At 40.5% G+C, this 23,378-nt stretch overlaps 1 protein-coding gene across 1 annotated transcript; it reads right to left on the minus strand.

Moving 5' to 3' along the window:
• Nucleotides 1-402: 402 nt before the first annotated feature.
• LOC131237942 (mannan endo-1,4-beta-mannosidase 7) lies at nt 403-9,104 on the minus strand. The gene is made up of 5 exons (XM_058236045.1): nt 8,710-9,104; nt 7,779-7,973; nt 5,798-5,920; nt 3,005-3,207; nt 403-1,167 (listed from the first exon to the last, which is right to left on the minus strand). The coding sequence occupies exons 1-5, from the start codon at nt 9,034-9,036 to the stop codon at nt 711-713; spliced, it is 1,305 nt and encodes a 434-aa protein (XP_058092028.1). The 5' UTR covers nt 9,037-9,104; the 3' UTR covers nt 403-710.
• Nucleotides 9,105-23,378: the final 14,274 nt, after the last annotated feature.

Genomic DNA, 23,378 nt, shown 5'->3' on the forward strand with positions numbered 1-23,378 from the left:
TAGATGGATTGGTTGTCCTCCAACCATCATAGTGGGCACCAAATGCAGTCTAGCATCTGTAGCCATGAACATGGCTCCTCGATGCTCTTTCATTGTAAGAGTTACATGCATGTGTGGCCATTAACATGGCTCCTTAATGGTCTTTCATTGTAGGAGTTACATGCATGTGTAGCCATTAACATGGCTCCCTGATGCTACAGCTCAGATGTCCCATGCTCGGCTAAGCTCCTAAACTGATAAAAAAGAAGCAAACAGGAAGGGGGACGTAGAGAAACAAAACAATAGCTCAGACTAAACATCAAAGGCTGTGTTTGGCTGCTGCAAATATCATGAAATTTCATGATATTTTGCACCAAATTAGACTTACCTATGAAATTTCATGATATTTAGAACACCCAGACAGCACCCAGAACACTAAATATTTTGATTCCACATAAATATTTAAATACATACCAGGCAATCTTAGGCACATTTTCCGGCCACAATAACATTGGGTGTTTGGTCTGCAGATGCCAAAAAACATCTGAAGGCAAAAACCTTCAAATATATTGCAGCATTCGCCAACACACCCTTTCCAACTTTCATTATCCTTCTCCCTTGGATGAACAACGTCCATCTCAAAGAGGAAGGAGTACAACAAAGAAAAAAAAAAACCTTCCTACAATCTCACTAGCCAGCTCTTAGTACAATCTAATAGCTTTCTTCGCCTCTCAGTTCCCACCAGTCCTCCCTTTGTTTCTAGCAAGCCACTGGGCCCTTCTAATGGCCCTCGCCTGCTTCAATTTCTCGATATTCCTAAGCCTGGCGTACATCCTCCTAAGCTGATAAAGCTTACGAGACTCCCGAGCGATCATCCTAGCCGTCGAGGAGTTCTCTTTCATGATAATTTCATACCCATCTCTGAAAGACTCCATTCCTGGTGTTAGTAGTTGCCAGAAGAGACCCCCCGCAGCTGCACCTCCACTTCTAGCCGAAGCATAGATCTTGTAATAGACAGTGTTGAATAGCAAGTCCCTTTGGTAGTTGGTGAAGCCAGGGTCTTTCCGTGATTTTCCGAATTCAGTGAGAAGTAACGGCTTTCGGAGGACATTTTGAGCATCTCGGATGTGGGTGTCAAGCCATTTGTTCAGGAATGAAAGTTGGGTTTGATCATTTGAATGGGATAACCTGCTCATGGATTTCACACCCAGTTTAAGAGAAACAGAAAAGGTTTTCAGTGCTAAGATGGTTAATATCACTGTTTTGAAATTGGGTGCCCAAAAGCTTGCTGAGTTGATATTCGGGTCGATTTAAGTAGACCCAAATACTCAGTTTTGAATAATTGGAAAACTCAAGTGGGTTCTCCAAAATCTCTACTAAGTTGAAAAACTCAATCAAGTAATTGAAAAGTCTATCTTCACCATCTGCTTTTAAACTAAAAAACTCAGTCTAGTCCAATGCCGAGTTAAGATTCAAATGAGACACAACCCGGCCTTACCAAAGTCCAAGTCTTTTTTCTTGAGTTTCTGAACATTGGGGCATTGACAATTCATTCACAGGAGAGTGATGGCACAAGAGCAGTGATTCAAGATAGACTATGAGATAGTCCGCCCACTTATACATACATCCACTGAATACATGATAAGAAATGTTCCAGTACTCTCAATGCACTGCAAGTTACAGTGCTCCTGGTTGCATTGTGATGTAGAGCGGGCCGCAGACACTTTCATGTACAAGATGGACCAAAGAAGGCCCAATCAGAGGCAGAAATCATCAAGACTGTCAGAACCTTAAAACAGGCGTATCTCACAAACCGGAATGAGTTACTCGACATACCATATATGAATTTGGGGTAGGACGAGCTACTTTAGCCAACCTATGCCGGGTTGCCCACGCCGAATTTGCGAGATTCCATCCTATCGACTGCCAAATTCCATGTTTAGTTCCGTTTTTACTATAAATAGTAAGTTTTAGTTTAATTATAACTCTTCATCCGTTGGGCTTTAAGAGTTGTGTCCAACATGAAAAGTGCTTAGAATAATTAGGAGAATAACGTGACTAAGCCACATAGGACACTTACTATAAAAGTAAATTTACCATGTATAGTAAGTTACGAATTTTAGGGAGTTTTAGTTATAGTTTGTTTTTGATTTCTCTCCTATTGCTTGGTATCCCTATTTAAAGGGTTGTGAACTCATTTATTTCAATCAATCAACCAATTACGAATTTCTTTAGAATTTTATTTCTATTTTTATTGCTTTTTCCTTGTGGATTCAAGAAGTCTCTATGAGGAGTCCAGAGAAGCTCCGTGGATTTAGAGTAGTTATCCTTGAGGAAGATGGTGATCGACTTTATCACGTTCATCCCTGCGTCACATTGGGACACTTAGTCCAATCCATTGATCTAGATTGCTCATTAGGTCCCCCACAGATTTCATCGGCTAGTGTGCAAATATAATGCCGATCTATGTTAACCATTTGATCAATGGACTTAATACAAATGGTCAAGACCATTTACACAAAAGTAGGTTCAATCACCAAATTAATCCATCTATTTGTTAGAGTGCATCATGGATTGCTTATGATTCTAAAGAATCCCATTCGTTAGGCAATCACAACCATCCCGTCCATGGATTGGAAAAAGGATGGATACAGAAAAAAAAAAAAATGCCAAATCAAGGATGGATTGGATCATCTGATCAGTGCATTTTTTGCATGGTAGCCCATGAAATGTGTTCAGATTTAATGGACAGTTCAGATCGATCGACGGAACTGTCTGAGCAAATCAATGCAACTAAGAGCACTATAACTTACAATGCTTTGACAGTATTGGAGCATTTCTCACACACCTTACATCCTTGTACATGTTTGCGACATTCATCCAAGCGAGTCACTTATAAGGATCTCTGAATATGCATAGATGCATTTATTAGTAGCACATTCATCAATTGATGCACCTAATGCACCTAATGTATATTGTTATACAAACCATAATAATTCCTTTTTATTTGTGGTTAGATTGTTACCATTGATCTGGATATGAGTGGACCGTTGCAAAATCAATGCCGGGGATCCGATTGTTTGAGATGAAATCAGTTCCTACTTGAAAACGTGGATTGTACTGTTTCCTTTGAGGTGATGATTCTCCATAAAACCCTTCCAGACCAGCTTCCAGCAAATGATTTCCATCTATGGATTTCAAATAAGCAGCCATTTCTGTAATCCATGCCTATCAAACAAGCACCAATAATAAAATTCAGCAAGAAACATACAAAATAAACTACCAAAGAGAATTATAACATTTTTTTTCAAGAAACTCATTTTCTACATGCTATTTTGCTGCATTTCTCTATTTTATTCGGTGCTACCTCAGCACACCATATCATTGTACATTCTATTATTAATAAAAGAGGTTAGGGATGCCATTTTCTCCCTAACATATCATTTCCCAAAATCCATCTCTACAATGTGGTATCCATCTGACGTCTCCCCCCAGAGCATTTAGCAAGGACCCATGTTAATATCTAGACTATGGATTGACAGCTCTTCTGGGTCAACTCGGTCTCGGTCAAGTCCGATCAGCACTGCAAGTCAGTATTGAGAATAGAGGGTGGCTTGACCCGACTCATTTAAGTCATAACTTGACTCAGAAATGAATGAGTCAGTCTGAGTCACCAATTCAAAAAGCCAGAATGTAGAAAGATGGAAGCATCAACCAACATCATATGAATTGGGATCCAGGTCGATGGCTCAGTGGTAGACAGATTCTGTTTCAACACTGAGATCATGGGATTGAGTGCCCATGTCGTGTGCGTGTGGGTGTGTGTTAAAGGAAAATTGTGGTGTAGGTGTGGGTGTGGTTGTGTGTTAAAGGGATAAAAAATAAAAAATCATATGAATTGTAACCCATGGTGTTAGATGCCTTATCATTTGGGTGACAAATAGGCCAGGCCAGAACCAAGCATGTCCAAGTCCAGACCATGAGGTAAGGATCTGGGTCCAAGACAACCCAGTGCATGAGCTGTGGAACTGGTCTCAGAATGTGTTGGGCCTACAATCCAAATACTCACCCCCATGCTGTTAAATAAATCAAGCCTCTAGGCAGAGATGCAAACAAGCTCTCATCCATCTAATTATCAGGCCTAAAACTTATGTTCGGGTCCAACCCACAGGCTTTGAGGCTCAGCCCAAACCAGTCCAAGGTGGGCTGGACTCGGATCACACCAGTCAAGCCTATACACCACTCTACTTTCATCTGGAAAATGTCAGATTTCCCATCAGCATGGTAGTATGGGTGTGATGCACACAGATGGACAATGATCAACAGTGAGCAGTGGCCCCTAGTTACCCGATCAAACAAGGCAAGCATGCATACAAGTGAAAAGGATGTAACTGACCTTACGTGCAGCGGCTCATCGAGGGGTAAATTGGGAGTTTCTTCGAATTTGAAGGTTAAACAAGGTCTAAAAAAGAGCATATGGGAGCACAACATGTATACGGTAGATACCTTATGGAACACATACTGAAGTTCCCGACATTTAAAACCAAAGTAGGAGGCTAGCCAACCCACACCCTCATCTCACACTCACCTTTACATGCAGCACATGTGCCAACTTTGGCAAGTTTGCAGGACATCTCAGCCATTTATAGTACAGCCCCAACAGTGAATATAAACAAAATCCAGGCCAGTGAACTTATCATGTGGGTGGGCCACACATGTATACAATTTATACAATTGTACATTGAATGTGTTCTGTTGGGAAGTTTTCTAAACTGTCCATGGTTTCTGCATAGGGTTGGCCTTTCGGACAAGTGGGCAAACCTAACTTTTACATGGTGACCTTATGAACAACCGAGATATCCTACACACTTTCCAGGTTGGCACGTGTGCTGTGTGTAAACGTATATGTGAAGAGGGTGATTGTGGAGTTAGCATACCTCTCCAAGTAGAGATGCCATTGTCCTTCATGGGTTAAACTTCAATTTTCTTTTATCTTTGATTCCTATAGAAAATAATAATAACAAAGAAGACAGCAAGAAGTATACTCATATTGAGACTATAATACTACAGATATTTAAGAGAGAGACCAATCAGCAAATTTAAATTAATTAATGAAAACTATAAATCTTGATACCATCATCACAAATATCAAGATTCTAAAAGGAAATCATGCATAGTTTAAGCCTAGGTTGTCAAGCATCATCCTATAAGACCATTAAATATGAGAAACTAGGATCAAATGGATGTAGAAAGATCCACATAGCATAGGGTTAGGCCTATTTTGAAGGGGAATGTAGTTGTATTTAGTTGCATTGGGACAAACTGTCCAATCCATTAATCTAGGCCATTCATTGTGTTCATCGCATATATCATGCAAGCACCACACCAAGATGACAAAAGTTAACCATTCAATCAGTAGTCTTCAATATGGACAATCAAGACCATTTACACAAAAATAGGTCCAATAAACAATTTTGATCCATTTATTGTTAGAGCATTATGGATTGCTCATGATTCCAAAGAATCACTTTTATTAGGCAATCATAGACATCTCATCCATGGCCTGGAAAAAGGATGGCTATGGAAAGTAAGGCCAAATCGAGGCTGGATTAAACCATCCAATGAGTGCAATTTTTGCAGGCTAGCCAGAAATGTGTTCTGGAGTTAATGAACAGTTCAGATCAATTGAAGGGACCATCCATCTGAACTGATGCAACTAGGAGCACTATACCTTATAGTGATCTGAGAGCACTGGCGCATTTCTCATAAATGAATACAGGAGTTAGAATTTTAGAAGAATGTAAGGAGGGATTCCTACCTGTATAGTCCTTCCTGATGGATCAGATGTGCATCTGGGCTCATTCATAAGCTCCCATGCAAAGATTGTAGGGTCATCCTTGTAAGCAACTCCAGTCATGCTGTTACGTCTTGTAAGGACAGTCTTCCAAAAGGGGGAAAAAAGGACCATCAGTATCAGAAATAGAAGGCTATTCAAAAAAATCAGTCATTGTACACCTCAATGGAAGGTAGATGGTATGTTACCATCAGCTTTGCAAACAAGTGCTGAACTGCAACATGTATCTTACATCCCAAAACCATCCAAATATGGGACCCACCATGAAGATTAACTGGTGCATTAATCAGGCAGGCCCACCCGTCAAGTTGACCAAATGTATACATTTAATATGATGGTTTCTTTTCTTTTCCTTTTAAGGGTCACAAGATGGTAACTAAAACATCCATTAAACCAAATAAAGTACAAGAACAGGACAAGATACTTTATGGCGCAGTGGGTGCATGGTGGAATGGGGGAAGAAAAGATCATCATCTTCTTCCTCTATGATAAACCTCAAATCCACTAGGTGAAAATAATGATAATAACATTGATAAATAATAAATAATTTTGTTTATATATGTTTTATATAAGCCATAGGTTTGTTAACTTTCCCAAAATAATATTTTCTAAAATAGTAAAGATGTCCAATCTCACCCAAACTCTTCCAGAGGACTCGAAACAAGACTTCAAGTGATTTCAAGGCTAACTAAACCCTAAAACAGCTAAAAATAACAAAAATTGTAACTTGCAAAATATTAGAATTTGACTTCAAATTCATATTTGACCCCCTAAAACAATTGAATTTTGTGAAACTGTTCGGCGGATAATGACCCTTGGCATTGACCAGGATGTAGAGCTAGACCCTTGGTCGAACTTTCTAGCCCCATTTCTTTTGATTCTAGCCATCCATGAGATTGTCCTTGACACTTTATCAACTAAGGATGCATTCAGATCGTCAGTCATTTTCCTTTAGCTAATTATGCCTCATAGTTGATCTCGGTTTCTACTTATTTACCACGTAAGTATATATTTTGGTAAACAGCATACTTACCAGCCAAGAAGGCCGCCCCCAGAAATCTCTCTCTCTCTCTCTCTCTCTCTCTCTCTCTCTCTCTCTCTCTCGTGAATTTACACCTTTAGGTGAATCTTTTGGACATGGCAATAAACTCTCTTTGAGCATAATTTTCTTAAAGTAGCCCATATGCATAGAGTCCACAACACGAACAGTTCTGATCATCGGGCTATATAGCATATAGCCTAGTGGGTAGCCAAAGACATTGGATCCTAAGTTGGGATAGATGAAGAAAGCATCAATGGGAAAGAGAGGAAAGGTTATGATGGGATCCAAAGCCTACAGCGTGACCATGTGTGCTCAACATAGTGTTTATGTTCCATCCAACCCATTCATCAGGTTAATTAGACCTTTTTATTTTATTGGTTAGCACATTAGTACACACACCCCACTGTTAGCCATACCCCACTTGGGAATCGATACCAAGATCTCAGTGTTGAAACAAGGTTATCTTCACTCACTCTACCACTTGAGTTATGGATATGTGTGTGAAACGAGGTTAGACTTATCAATATAAACACAGGCCCAAAAACATTGCATGATCCAAAGCTCAAAACTGGCCTAACCATGCAAACTTGGAGATTTTATTGCTGATTTTTATGTTGTTCATACTGTGTGGCTCACATGAGTTTTTGATTGGGTTGATATTTGTGCCATAAGGTGAGAGGGCTATTTGTGCCATAAGGTGAGAGGGCCCACCTAATGGTCGGAGTCGATGTCACGCTCACAACATGGTGGGCCCCGCATCTCTGGTGTTTTACCTTTGCTTAATTAATCCATTGGGTCACATGTCCACACAAAGTATAACCGAATGTAATCTCTCTAGTTTAAAGATTAAAAGAAAATTTGAGGAAGAAAAAAAAAATGGAAAGAAGGTTTGAGGTTGCTAACCTTGATATGGTTCTTGTAGTATCCTTTAACAACAGGATTGGTAAAGAAATCATCATCAGATGTCAAGTACTGCCCCTGATTTCTAGCCCATTGAACATACTGCTTTTTCCCTCCCAAGCTATCATAGTTATTCACCAAGCTCAATATCAGCCGAATCCCATGTCTCCTTGCCTCTGCTATTACAAAGTCCAAACCCTAACAAAAGAATAAGAAAAATAAAGGGACATTCAGACCCAAGTCAAAATAATGTAGATGGCATTTACACCCACTATTTCTCACACATAAACACAACCACCCCCCCCCATATGCGCATCACAATAACAATGTGTCAAGATGGGTGCAAGTATCAAAAAATAAGGGGTGTAGATATCAATTAAAATGTGTCCAGTGGGGTGCAAGTGCACTATTACAGTGTGGCCACTAGGGGCTGTCTCCGTAAAACAGCGGGTAAATATCAATGACCATTAAAATCTTATATAAAATAAGAAGAAAAAAAGTGGCTCACCTCCCCACTGGATAATGTGTACTTGCATTATTACAGTGTCACTACACTTGGGGGTATAAGTATAAAAAACAATGGGTGTCAATATAATTTATCAAAAACATGGTAATAGAGCACTTGGGTGTAAGTGCTCTGTTGCAATTTGCTCACTTGGGGTGTGTACATAAAAACAGAGGGTGAAAATATCAATGACCATCAAAATCTCATAAAAAATATATAAAATAACCAAAAAAAAAAAGACACAGGGATCAGCACCTGGACCATTTTTTAATACGAACACCACCTCCCACTGGATAATGTGTACTTGCAATATTACAGTGTGTCCACAGTTGGGGTGCAAGTATCCAAAACAAGGGGTGTAAATATCATTTCCCCCCAAAAAAAATCATAACTTAAAAAAGGAAAATTGGGGAAATGGGTATTTGAGACCTTGAACATCTGTTCATTGTATGAGCCTGGGGAGTACTGTAAAGCTCCATATCCACCATCACTGAAAGCCCAAGTTCTTGCTACTGAAAGCCCATGTCTAGAAGCTTCTTGGAATGCAGCTGAGACCTTTCTCCTCTGAGATGGACCTGACCCCATATACATCAGCCAATAGGCATTGAACCCATTTGCATAGAAGGGGGTCCCATTCAGAACAAAATGCAGGCCTTTGGTCCTTATGAATCCTCCTCCATTTGCATTGACATGCAGAAGGTTGTGTTGTTGGGTCAAAAGGTAAATAACAAGAAAACCCAGGGCAAGTTGCTTCATTTTCAGAAGCTTGGTTCAGCTACTGAGCAGATACACAGATGGGAGAAGAACGCGTGATGGACGGCTATGAAGATGGGAGCTTCTCTTTTAATAAAAAGGAAAATGTTCTGATCTCCTACCGGAGTGTGAAGATCTATGCACGTGCACACGGCTTCTCTGCATTTGGCATGATTTGTCATATTATCAACCGTCAGATGGTGTGCTTTCATGGAGATTTATTAAAGAAGTGGCCTAGATAGCCTGACTTGTGTAAGTAGCCAGATGACCATGAATTCGCGAAGTGATCACTAGGACAAGCATTCATCAAATCCATCCTCTCCGTTGCGTTATTTGATCGGGCCAGCTGCTGCAGGAAAGCAGGAATGAGATTTGCTGAGGGTGGGAAACACGGAATTCCATGATGCCTTTACGTGGCAAGATTTGATTGGCTCAGCGCTCGCCGTCGGTGGAATTCAATGTGACAGTGAATTGCAAACTGAATAAACTAAGTGGGGCCCACTGTGATTTATGTTTTTATTCACCTGTTCTTTCCCCTTTTTAGCACATAATTCCAAAATTAAAACATATATAAAGTTTAAGTGGACCAGCTCATAAAAACTAGTACGAATTTAATGCCTACTGTTCAGAACTTCTCGGAAGGTTACTGAAATTTTGGAGGCCATGACACAGTTTTGAAACATCCTTCCTCTGTTTAAAAATAGCTTGGATGATAAACATTGTTGTGAATGACAAAATAGTTGTAGACTTTAGGAAAGTTTCAATGATTCACATCATTATTCTTACGATACGGTCCACTTGGCTTTGGATATGATTCAATTTTAGAATGATACCCAAAATTGGTATGTGGATGTGTAGCGAGTATAAGACACATACCTCTATGATGGGCCGGCCAAGTTTACTTGCCCGTTGAGTAAACTCAGTCCCAGTGGTCACATTTGAGTGGTCATATGTCTGTCAAATCTCCGCACCTTAGGGTAATGAGCTCTCCTATATTGGATCCTTACTCTTGCTCGGGTGGTAGACTCTCAAGAGTTTCAACGCCTGGTCAAGGGATCGAGTACCCATAGGTATTTGTTAACCGGGCTATTTGAAAAATTATATATATATATATATATATATATATATATATATATATATATATATATATATATATATATAACTCTCCTATTCCATTTCAATACCACCAATTGTGCTAAAAAGGCTGTGGGCCACTATAATTCATGTGTTTTAACCCTCGCCAATCATTTCCCAACTCAGCGCAAAAATTAAGATAGCTTGAAATCTCAAGTGCAACACAACATAAGAAAAAAATGATTAAAATCTCATCATTGAAAACTAGTAATAGTTTTGAATCAAGCTGTATTTGTGTTTTCTTTATGCAACTTTCTTTAACCTAATCTATAAGTTGGATGACAAATAAACATTACAATGAGCATTGGAAATTAAGTTTTTAATTGTGAGCTTCAATTACCATTATTTTTCTCTAGTGTGGTCCACCTAAGATTTAGATGTGCCTTATTTTTGGGCTCATGCCAAAATGAGGGGGTAAAATAGATCGAAGAGTAAATAAAAACACATACATTATTATGAGGGCCTTTGGCATCGACTAGTGAGAGCCTAAGTCTCACCCAAATCAAAGTTGGTTGTGCCGGACCAACATTACAAGAAGTTAGACCAATCAAATCTCCCCACATCAGGGCCTCACTTCCCTGCTTCACTTAAATCTCGACTCCAAGTTGGGCGGGTTGACACCGTAGGTGTGAAATTACACCTAACACTCTAAATTGATGTGATGTAGTGTGGCCCACTTGCTCTTGCAATGTCCTGATTTTTGCCGAATTTATCCATCCCTCAGGGGCGCAGCAGAAAAGTAAGTTAGATGGCGTGTATACATCATAGGAATCCTGTAAATCATTTGGACAAGTTTAATGATTTTAATGTTGGTATGTCCCATCCCAACTGTTTCCCATTACGCAGCTTACATGGACGTCGCACTGGCCTAATATTTTAGCCCTCGGTCCAAACATGGGTGGCTTACCCATTGGATAGAGTGCATCTCATTCGCAAAAAAGTCGTAAAAATCAAATACGGTCACATTTCCAAAGAAAATTTATACCTTCCAAAAAAATAAAAATAAAAATCAAACCGGATTAATGAGCACTCTGGTAGAGCGTGATGGTTCATAAGCAGGCACTTAGAAAATTGAACCCTCATCATACAAGTGACTCAAAGTAAGCCATCTGAATGGTGAACCACTTTACATGGAATATAAACCAAAAGTTAAGCTAGGTTGGCTACTTAACTAATAGATTTGTGGACATTAAGTGGATAGTTTGGACGAAAAGAAGGCAACCACTCATCACACCCTGCCGATGATCTAATGACTCCCCAGTGAAAAATGGGATGCCCTTACATATGGGAAATGTACAATAATTGAGAATTTGTCCACTCAATGCCTTTTACCAGCTGTTGGTACTCAATTTGTTCTCCGTTATATGTGGTGCACGTGGGCATGCCAAAATTGATAAAGTGACTCATTCCAAACTAATCAACTTTCAGCCCCAGGTGCCAAAAAAAAAAGAGCTTTCAATGTGAATATATATGTCCAATCATTTGCAAAATTTTGTAACGATCAAGTGATAATTGGAAGATGGAGTTCTTTCTCCAAAAATGGATTGCATATTATCTTTCACAAGAAAGGATTTTTCAAAATACTAGTGCAATAAAATAAAAGGAAAAACTTATAACCGATCATTGGAAATAACTACAAAAATGTATCTCTTGAAAAAACCATGTGATATTAAATAAATGAAAAATCTGACATATGAGCATATATTTGAATTACATCTAAGAAGTATAGATAAGACTTACTATTAATGGTTATCACTACTCCTATATAACGTGAAATAGAGTAAATTAATAGATTTATTTTGTACCGAATTGGATTGTGTTCAGTTTTGTTGGGTTTGCTATATAGACTTCATCCATTAATTTTAGTTTTCTATCATGTATTTTATTCTCCCATGTACTTCTTTCATTACTCCAGCTGTAATAGTAGTTGAATGCTCTTAGTCATCTCCCGTATCTTCTTAGACTACTCAACTGCATTTTTCTATCTGCCTGTTAATTAAATCATAGATAAATCAGCCATGTTACTTTATTGAGCATTCAATGACATATAATGTTAAATTTATACTTAGCTATGATTTTCCAAAAAGCGTTTCAAGTATCTCGATGATGTTTTCATATATCTTTTATCTGATGTACAATGTCACCGGTTGTCTTCTTATTAGCTTTTTTCCATAATGATACTACGTGGGGCTGCATCCGATCCATAGGCAGACCCACTAATAGGGCAGCTTGAATATGACTACATCATGCCACACCTATCACCAGTAATCCTCTTTTAACCAATGACCACTATTTGATGTAGAGTGGTTGCGGACAATACATGGCCAAGATGGATCAAAAAAGGCCCGGTCGACGACAGAAGTGATCCAGACCATCAAACCTTAAATTGGGCGTATCTTGCAATCCGGAATGAGTTATCTGATGTAAAATATATGATTTTGGGGTAGAACGAGGTCCTGAAGCCAACCAACCCCGCTATGCTGGGTTACGCAGCCCGGAATTGCGAAAAACCCCTGGATCGATGGTCGTTTCCCTGTTTTAATTTCATTTTTACTATAAATAGTAAGTTTTAGTTTGATTATAACTCTTCATCCGTCGGGCTTTAGGAGTTGCGCCCAACGTGAAAAGAGCTTAGAATAATTAGGAGAACGGTTTGGTGAAGCCAACTAGGACACTTACTATTTTTAGCCGAAAACCTTGCGCACTAGTAGACACGACCGTTTATAAATAGTAAGTTTACTATTTATAGTAAGTCGCGGATTCTAAGAGTTTGAGTTGTAGTTTGATTCTAATTTCTTTCCCATTGCTTGGTACTCCTATTTAAAGGGTTGTGAACTAATTTTTATTCATTAATTAATCAATTTTGAATTTATTAAAATTTATTTCTATTTTCTGCTTTCTTTCCTCGTGGATTCGAGAAGTCTCTGTGAGGAGTCAAGAGAAGCTCCGTTGATTCGGAGTAGTTATCCTCATCACGTTCATCACTGCGTCAATTGTCTCCTCTACTTCAAAAGAACTCGTCCTCGAGTTCTCGTTATGCTCTGGTTCATGATACTCGGTCAGGTCCGCGACATTGAAAGTCTGTGAGATTATCATGTCATTTGGAAGATTAACAATATAAGCGTTGTCATTAATCTTTTGGATGATTGGGACGGGTCCAATGTTCTTATTTTTCAACTTGTTGTACATCCCGGTCGAAAATCTCTCTTTACGCAGATGGACCATAACGCGGTCACCCACTTCGAACACTTTTTGTCGCCGATATTTGTCCGCTTGTTCCTTCTACTTCTCGTTCGAGGCATGTAGCTTGGTCTGCACTTCTGCATGGATGCCCATGATCTTGTCTGTCATATGTTCTACTGCAATGCTCATGCCTGGGTGCTTGGGTAGAGGGACCAAGTCAAGTGTGTGGCGAGGCACTCGTCCGTAGATAATCTGGAACGGTGATCTCCCTGTCGAGCGGTTTACCATGTTGTTGAAAGCAAACTATGCTTAGGACAAGGACAAATCTCACTGCTTTGATTTTTCTCCTAAAATACAGCAAAGGAGGTTTTCCAATGTGCGATTCACAACTTCAGTCTGCCCATCAGTCTGTGGGTGGTAAGCACTGCTGAATTGAAGTCGTATATCGAATCAATTCCATAAAGTTCACCAAAAGTGGCTAATGAACTTCGTGTCACGATCGGAAGTAATAGTCTTGGGGACCCCGTGTAGCCGAACGACCTCCCTAAAAAATAAATTCACCACGTGTGTTGCATCGAGGGTCTTCTTGCATAGGATAAAATGTGTCATCTTTGAGAAACGATCTACCACCACGAACACCGAATCCATGCCGCGTTGTGTTCGTGGGAGACCAAGCACGAAGTCTATTGATAAATCCTCCCAAGGACCGTCAGGCATAGGTAACGGGGTGTAGAGGCCCGTATTCTGAGATTGCCCCTTAGAGGTCTAACAAACATGACAATGTTGTACGGTTTTTTCCACATCGCGTACTAATTGCGGCCAGTAATACCGCTCTTTCACAAGAGCTCGCGTCTTGTCTCGCCCCAGGTGTCCACCAAGGCCACCTCCATGTAACTCCTGAATAATCTGATCCCTTAGAGAACTTTGGGGGATGTACAATCGATTCCTTTTGAAGAGAAAATTGTCCTGTATATGAAGGTCACTGGGGTGACCTTCTTGACACTTCATCCAAGAATCTTTGAAGTCCTCATCCTCGGCATACAGCTCCTTGAGACAGTTAAAGTCGACTACCTCATTGCTCATTGTAACTAGTGGTGATGCACGACGGCTAAGTGCATCAGCTACCTTGTTCTGCTGCCCTAACTTGTGCTTCAGAACGAACGTGAATTCCTGTAAAAACGCAACCCATCTAGCATGCACACGATTCACATTAGTCTGACTATTAATAAACTTTAATGCTTGATGGTCAGTGTACAAAACAAACTCTCTTTGAATCAGATAATGCCGCCAATGTCGCAGTGCCTGAACAACTGCGTACAACTCAAGCTCATAAGTCGTCCACTTCTTTCGGACTTCGTTGAGCTTCTCGCTATAGAAGGCTACTGGCCTGCCTTCTTGTAATAATACCCCTCCAATGCCGACGTATGAGGCGTCACACTCAACTTCAAACAATTTGTCGAAATTAAGAAGTACCAAGACCGGTGTTGTAGACAAACGATGCTTGATCTCATGAAAGCTCTTATCAGCTTTATCGGTCCACTGGAACGGTCCTTTTTTCATACAATTTGTTATTGGCGCGACTATGGTGCTAAAATCTCACACAAATCGACAATAGAAAGTCGCCAACCAATGAAAACTCCTCACCTCATGAATGTTTGTCGGGATCGACCATTCCCTAATAGCCCGCACCTTTTCATCGTCCACACGAATGCCTGTGGACGTTATAACAAATCCTAGAAACAATAGGCTGTCAGTTAAAAAACTATACTTCTTCAAGTTGAGGTACAACTTGTTAAGTTATAGGACCTGTAGCACCTGCCTGAGATGTTTCCTGTGCTCCGCCTCATCCTGGATATATATTAATATGTCATCAAAATATACTACCACAAATTGGCCAATGAACGGTTTTAGAACTTGATTCATCAAACACATAAAAGTACTTGGTGCGTTCGATAGGCTGAAGGGCATGACCAGCCACTCATACAACCCTTCCTTGGTCTTGAATGTCGTTTTCCACTCATCACCGGGCCGAATACGAATATGATAGTATCCGCTCCTTAGATCTAGTTTAGAGAACACCTTGGCCCCTTCTAACATATCGAGCATGTCGTCCAACCGTAGTATTGGGAACCGATATTTGATGGTAATTTTGTTGATTGCTCGGCTGTCGACACACATGTGTCAGCTTCCATCTTTTTTTGACATTAATAATGCTGGTACGGCACATGGGCTCATGCTCTCTCTCAAGAGACCCTTATGGATCAATTCCACCACTTGCCCCTGAAGTATCTCACACTCCTTCGGACTCATCCGATAATGAGGGCGATTGGGCAGGCTAGCCTTAGGGAAGAGGTCTATGTGATGTTGGATGTCCCTCATGGGGGGCAATCCATCAGGTAAATCCTCAGACTAGACTTCTTTGAATTCGTTTAGCAACAGTATTAAACTTGGAGGGATGTTTGAGGGTTCCTCTTCCTCGCCCTTCACTACTACGGCGTATACATCGCTAGTTTCCTTGGATTCCTCCATGAAATCTCGAATGGTCAAGAGAAAACTCCCTTCCACTTTAGAGGCTTCACGGTGGTTCTCTAGTTCCATGGGGGCAAGGATTATTTTTTTACTATTCTTGACGAATACGTAGACATTATCTCGTCCCCGATGGGTCGCATCACGGTCTGACTACCAGGGTCGACCGAGTAACATATAACAAGCTTCCATATCGACCACGTCACAAAGTATTTGATCCTTATAATTTTTGCCAATTGAAAACGAGATAGTGCATTGTTCAATTACCTTGGTCTCATTCACCTTTTTTATCCAGCTAATTGAGTATGGGGAAGGATGTTTTATCGTTGGTAGCCACAACTTGTCCACCATTACTCTCGAGATGATGTTTTCGCTACTACCACTGTCTACGATCACATCACAGACCTTTCCATTGACGGTGCACCGAGTTCGAAATATATTGTGTCGCTGTGGATGTAATTTCTTTCGTGGGGCATACAGTAATCGCCGCACAACTAGAAATTCGCCATGATTCTCGTCCGTCACTTCATCGCCACCTGCTATTTCTTCAGTGGTTTGTTCATGTTCATCAAAGCGATGGTCCTCTTTTGCGGCCTCATCTTCAGTGCCCCCTTCGTTTATAGTCAAGTGCGCTGCGGGATGTCGAGGACAAGTGTTTGATAAGTGGCCTGGTTGGCCACAGCAGTAACAATTGTTTGACCTTGGCCGAGCATAAGGATTTGGAATCCTACTCGGACCTGCTGTTGTGGGTGCTGTACGTTGAGGTCTGGATGAACCGCTCCCCGTATCACGGTTAGCGGTTGTAGGAAGTTGAGGTATTGGATCTTTTCCTTATGGCAGCACTGGATCCTGCATAGGACCCATCATGGGGGGTCGATTTGAAGGATATGGACGAGCAGGAGCTCTTGCAAGTTGTGTTTCTGCCCTACCCGCCAATTTAACTGCTTCATCAACGGTCCCGACTGGGTACATCTGAATTCGGTCTTGAATTATCTGTCGCACCCACCTATAAATCGTGCCACCTTCTGTGACTCAGATTCTGACAGATCGTTTCGTGTAGCCAACTGTTGGAATCCTTCAATGTAATCTGTGACAGTTCGATTTCCTTGTCTGCAATTTTAATATTGCTGGAATAAAATCTGCTCATAATCACTGGGGAGAAATCGTGTTCGAAGAAGACGTCTCATCCATAGCCATGATGAGATGGGCGCCTTGTTCTGGCTGGCTCGTGAGAGTTGTAATTGTTCCCACCATGTAGAAGCACCAGATTTTAATTTAAACGCTACCAATTTTATCCTTTTATGATCTGGCACGTCCATGTAATCAAAATATCTCTCTACTTCGGCTAGCTAATCGAGAAAATCTTCTATACGTAATAAACCGTTAAAACTAGGAAGTTCAGCCTTACCTCGATAGTCTCTTTCAGCAGGATCTAGATGATCACCTCCATGGATTGATCGTCGAGCAAAACCCTCATTAAGGTCCTCGTCGCTAGAACTTGAATCATCTGGTGTAGCCCTACGGTTTGCCACTAGTAGTGCTTTACGAAAATTGGGGTTGTGTCGTACAGCAACCATGAGTGGTGGAGCCACCATGGGTGGTGGAGCACCGCCTAGGGCTCGGGGCGGAAGTAGTACATCCACAAGATGGTCAAGAATTGCCTGCAGCCCTTGTATGGTCAACTGACTCTCCCAATAGAAAGCTTCCATTCTTTCTGAAAGATAACGAATCCCTGGATCGTCGTCCACAGGATTTTGATTCATACCTTCGTTGTTTGCCATCGGCCCGAGGGGAATCCTCGCTCTGATACCAATTGACACAGGGATGAACGTGATGAGGATAACTACTCCGAATCCACGGAGCTTCTTTGCACTCCTCATAGAGACTTCTCGAATCCACGAGGAAAGAAAGCAGAAAATATAAATAAATTCTAATAAATTCGAAATTAATTAATTAATGAATAAAAACGAGTTCACAACCCTTTAAATAGGGGTACCAAGCAATGGGAAAGAAATTAGAATCAAACTACAACTCAAACTCTTAGAATCCACGACTTACTATAAATACTAAACTTACTATTTATAGACGGTTGTGATGTCTACTAGTGCGCAAGGTTTTCGGCCAAAAATAGTAAGTAGCTTATTTGGCTTCACCAAACCGTTATCCTAATTATTCTAAGCTCTTTTCACGTTGGGCGCAACTCATAAAGCCCGACGGATGAAGAGTTATAATCAAACTAAAACTTACTATTTATACTAAAAACGAAATTAAAACAGGGAAACGACCATCGATCCGAGGGTTTTTCGCAATTCCGGGCTGCGCAACCTGGCGTAGCGGGTTGGTTGGCTTCAGTAGCTTGTTCTACCCCAAAATCTTATATTTTACGTCAGATAACTCATTTCGGATTGCAAGATACGCCCAATTTAAGGTTCGATGGTCTAGATCACTTCTGTCGTCGACCGGGCCTTTTCTGATCCATCTTGGCCATGTAATTGTCCGCAACCCACTCTACATCACCATCACACCGTGAGAGTGAACTCAATGAATCTACAGGCTAAGGCCCACCTGATGAGCGGCTTAGATCCAGTAGGTTGGCAAACACAAATGCGTCGGCAGAGGACACTAGCAAGCTTTCTCACGCGAGTGCACTTACAAGTCATTTTCCAAAATATCTGGATCCTGGGGACTTAACGCCAAGATGGTTGGTTGTTGCAAAATTGTACGACGTCGGTGGAATCGGAGTACGGCAGATCCAAGTCTCACCGTACATGTGGCATTGTTTCGTAGACATCAGGTTCATCAAATCAGTGGGTCCCTCTGGAGTGAAATTTTCGCGGAAACCACTGCAACATGGGTATCATAACCGCGAGCTGTCCAAAATAAAGCCCATGGATCAACGGTCCGGATCCATTTAGTGTGTCCTACCACTATGTTAGTCTCGAATCACTTCCAGCGGATTATCCTATCCAGACTATTTTCGTTTCCACCGCACATGTGAAGGAATAGTCGATGGAGATACGATTGTCTGTCCATGAAAAGGACACGATTGTACCTAGAGATTCTGGATCACCAGCATCTGTCCGTATCTCCACGTTGGGTCCAGTTGCTTAGATGGTCCTAAGAACGGAACGGTCCATATTCTCGGGCGTAACCTAAATGTTGACCGTTCACTATAGAATTTTCGATGGCTAACTTTAACAGTAGTTATCGAATCAATAGTCAGGATCATTGTTTCACCTTGATTATTGTATCATAAGTCATCTAAGAGAATGGACGGCTGTGATCATCGAGATGCCACTGCGTATGGGTCAATGGGGCAACACATGGCGATGATCCTGAGCCGCCAGGCTGTTATTTTCATGAAACGTCGTGATTCAGTCGAAAACGGATTGGCTACTCCCCCTGCCACCAGCCCCGCGGCTGGTGATCGGTGCTCTGTGGGCCCTACCATGATGTATGTGTTTCATCCATTCCGTTCATCCATTTTTAAATATCATTTTAGATAATCAACTAAAAATTGGAGTTGTATGACTTCAGGTGGTCCACACCACATGAAAACAATAGTGATTAGATATCCACCATTAAAATCCTCCTAAGGCCGATTGTACTGTTTCTTTGATATCCAATCTGTTGATTAGGTCATACAGGCCCAGATGAACTGAACAAACAAAAATCAGTTTGATCCAAAGCTTTTATGGCCCCCAAAATGTTTTTAATGGTCGACGCTCATTCAACAATGTTTCCTGTAATGTGGTCCACTTGAGATTAGGATATACCTAAAATTTGGTCTCGTAATGTAATATGATCTGTAAAAATAGATGGACAGCATGGATGAAACACATACATCATTTTGGGGCCCACAGAGCACCGACCATCAGCCATTGGCTGTCAGGGGGAGTAGCCAATCCGTTCCCGATTCAGTCATGGAACGAGAGGCCCCTCACGCGCGGGCGGAACACGTGTTAGTACGCATGTCAGAGAGCTAGGCCACTCACCCGGTAGGGCACGGTGTAAGCATGCCATCTACCAAAATAAACACGTGCAAAAGATCCTGGCAGTTCATCAGGTAGGAACAATCCAGCCAGCAGATCTGGACCGTTCATTGGGACTAACCTTCTCTTCACAGGCCGTTGAGAGAACTCACACTAATGATCCTGTTCATATGAACTTTCACCTATTTTTTTCACCTAGGATGATCCTGTTCATATGAACTTTCACCTTTTTTTTTCTTTTCTTTTTTTTTTAAAATAAAGGCTTGTGTTCCAAACGACGGATCGGATGGTTAAGATTGTCTGATTCTTTATAACCCAACCAATCCAAGATAGGGGCAAAAGGAGTAATCTTGGCTGTTCATTTTAATTTAGTTTGCGGTTCATGTTGCATCTAAACTGGGACCCAATATTTTGAATTAATTTCATGCCATACATACAATTTGTAAGTAATTTCAAGTGCCCGCGTATCAACCGTCAAGTCTACCAGATTATTAAAGTTGTTTATCTATTGAAATTCAGAACCTTAGCTAAGCACACAGGCGTGTGCAATAAAGCTCGTGTAGACGCCACATGTGCCAGCAAGGCACCTTCTTGTAAGATCTACTCCAACCATCAGATTGGTCCAATCTTCTACTTGTTTTTCCAAAAATTAAACCCGTCCAATCAGAATGTTAGCCTCATATTTGAAACAGGTGAATGGGTTAGAAAACTTCAGCCAAGTTTTCCAGAGCCTTACATTTGTTTAGCAAATTGCAGATCACATGATCTGATTCTTGGGCTGGGGCATAAATCCAGTGGTGTAATTCTGATGGATGGATTGGATCTCAAATCTATCATTCCATGCATGCACATTGGACGCGTATAGATCAGCTTTATTTCACACGCGTGTGGGCTTAGCAACGCTCAAATTCAAACAACCTTTCTTTTTTTCTTTTCTTTTTTTGGTTTTCTAATTTAAACACTTTCAACCCCCAAAAAGAAAAAGTGAAAAAGAGAAATGTCTACACCCTATGATTGAATTTTGGACCCCTTTTTGACTTGTGTGACACACATGGCACATTCATGTGGCACCTTCCATTGTGGCCCTAGCATGGAGTGCTTTGCTTCCTCATTTACAAATCTAGAATATCTTTTTTCAACTTTCACTTTTCCTGTCCTAAAACAAGTGTATATACCCCTGCAAATCTACACCCAAGCACACGTGCCAATGTAGCCTGTCCATTTGAGATCTGAGCTTTCCATCAATTGGGTCACACAGATTAGATCTTCCGTTTTTTTTTTTTCTTTCAAAAAAAAATAGCCCGTTCCTCTCTATGAGTAGGGCACAACATAAGAAAAAGAAACGGATGGGTAGAGAAACGCTATTCAAGCAATCCATTTCGTTTTGCATGTTATGGCCCACCTGAGAAGGGAAAAAACAGGTTTTCTAGGCAGAAGATGTAATCAATGTAGGCCAGCTGATGAAAATATCGGATCTTGCACAGTCGTTTTGGCACTTGTGCCAGTGCCTCTCTACAAGTTTCTGGTCTTACATTCTACCAAAAATTGTATTCTTCCTTTTACTTGTTCTGTTTCAGGCGGCAAAACCATGTGTATGGTGCTTACATATGTGGTAACCTACATCCAAATGATCGTCTTGTGAGTGCATGTGAAGTGTATCTTCCTTGTCCTGGCAAGTAACATGCTCCCATCTTCATTTGATGCATGCACCCTATGTAGAAAAGGGAAGCGGATTTCCTGGTGTGCCATACACTATCGACCTCCATGGTGTGCTGATGTCACCATCTTCTATGGGGCCCACTATGTTTTATGTGTTATATCCACACTGCCTATCCATTTTGAGAGTTTATTTTAGGACATGAGCCCAAAATCGATGTAGATCCAAAGCCCACACCACAAAGCGGTGACAATTAAACCCCTAAAATTGAAAACTTCTTGGCGGCATGAAAGTTTTGGATTTAGCTGATTTTTTTTTTTCCTTTCATCTAGACTGCGTGACATTATAAACAGGTTACTTAGATGGTAAATAAACATCATGGTGGGCCTTAGGAAGGTTTCAACAATGGACATCATTGTGGTGTGGCCCACTTGAGCTTTTGATATGCACTATTTTTTGGGCTCACGGGAACATGGGCATCAATTGCCTATGTTTATATCAAAATTGGAAATTATATGCTTATTTCATTAGATAAACTATTGAATGTTGGGATGAATGGCTTTACAAAACCGTTTTGGAAATTGAAATTTTTTCTTTCCTTACTGAGATGGGCACCTTCGACTGTTCAGATCCTATCTCCAACGGATAGTGGTTTGGGATTGATCATCTCTACCCTATTGGAAGTGAACATTGATTGGTTGGCTGGAGATGGCGACAGAAATGGTCAGATTAATGTTCCAACCATTATCATTATGAATTTATAAAATGTGAATTGTTGTCCAACCAAAATACATAAGAAAATAGAGATCACGTTGCTACGCGTATTAGAAATCTCCATTGTATAATTTCTGAGCAAAAGGCGCCGGACATCTCATTGATTTATTTCTTTTCATCCAATGCATAATTCATATATACATGGTTTAAAGGGTGCAAATACATTTCATTGCATTGGATGGTACTGTGGCCCACCACTTTCTATCCAGAACAGACGTGCTAGATGGACCCCACGACTCCTCGCAGTTAATGGCTTTCCAATATGTATCATGGCACGGTCATGATCTGTTGTCTATGACGCACCAGCTGTAGGATCATGATCTTAGAAGCTAATCATGATTTGTTGTCTATGAACTGCCACTTTTTTCTTTATTCCCTTCTTTTTTCCATTATCACATTATCATGCCATTAACCTCTAAGATCTTATAAAAATCATTACACTTGGTGCGGGTATTGATGAAGAGGTGATCACTGTCTTTTTCTTAAAAATGGCCTTTTCACAAAGAGAGAAATCTCTAATTAATATTATTAATAAAAATAAAAAAGTGTTGCTTGCATTGTATTTAATATGCTTATATAATTGAAAGAAACCCTAAATTCAATTTTAACTAGAAGCTTCTTAAAAATGATAAAAATTATCACAAGTGGTAAAAAAGATATTAATTCTATCAAAACTTATAAATGACATTTAGATTACTAAAAGAAAAACTCTGAACTACAACCCGATAAATACAAAGTAATGCCCTTGTTTTTCAATCTGAGTTCTTTCCGCTTAAATTACGGGACTCTTAACTCTTTATTGAGTCATCTTCAACCTGTCCAACATCAGTCCCCTCTAGTTAAAAAGAATTCGTTCTCGAGTTAATCAGCGATGATGTACGACTTGCTGGTGCTCAACACTTGAATCAATTTACAATTATGAACGCAATCATATCATACTCTTAAGAAAATCAACAACATATGAATGGTCACTAATCTAATCTTTGTAACTATTTGATTTGGTTTGAACTTCTTATCCTTACACTTGTTGTATAATTGTACTTGTGGGTGCTCTTTTCTAAGGTAAATCGTCAATAATC

Source organism: Magnolia sinica, chromosome 2 (assembly GCF_029962835.1).
Source record: "Magnolia sinica isolate HGM2019 chromosome 2, MsV1, whole genome shotgun sequence".
NCBI classification, from domain to species: domain Eukaryota; kingdom Viridiplantae; phylum Streptophyta; class Magnoliopsida; order Magnoliales; family Magnoliaceae; genus Magnolia; species Magnolia sinica.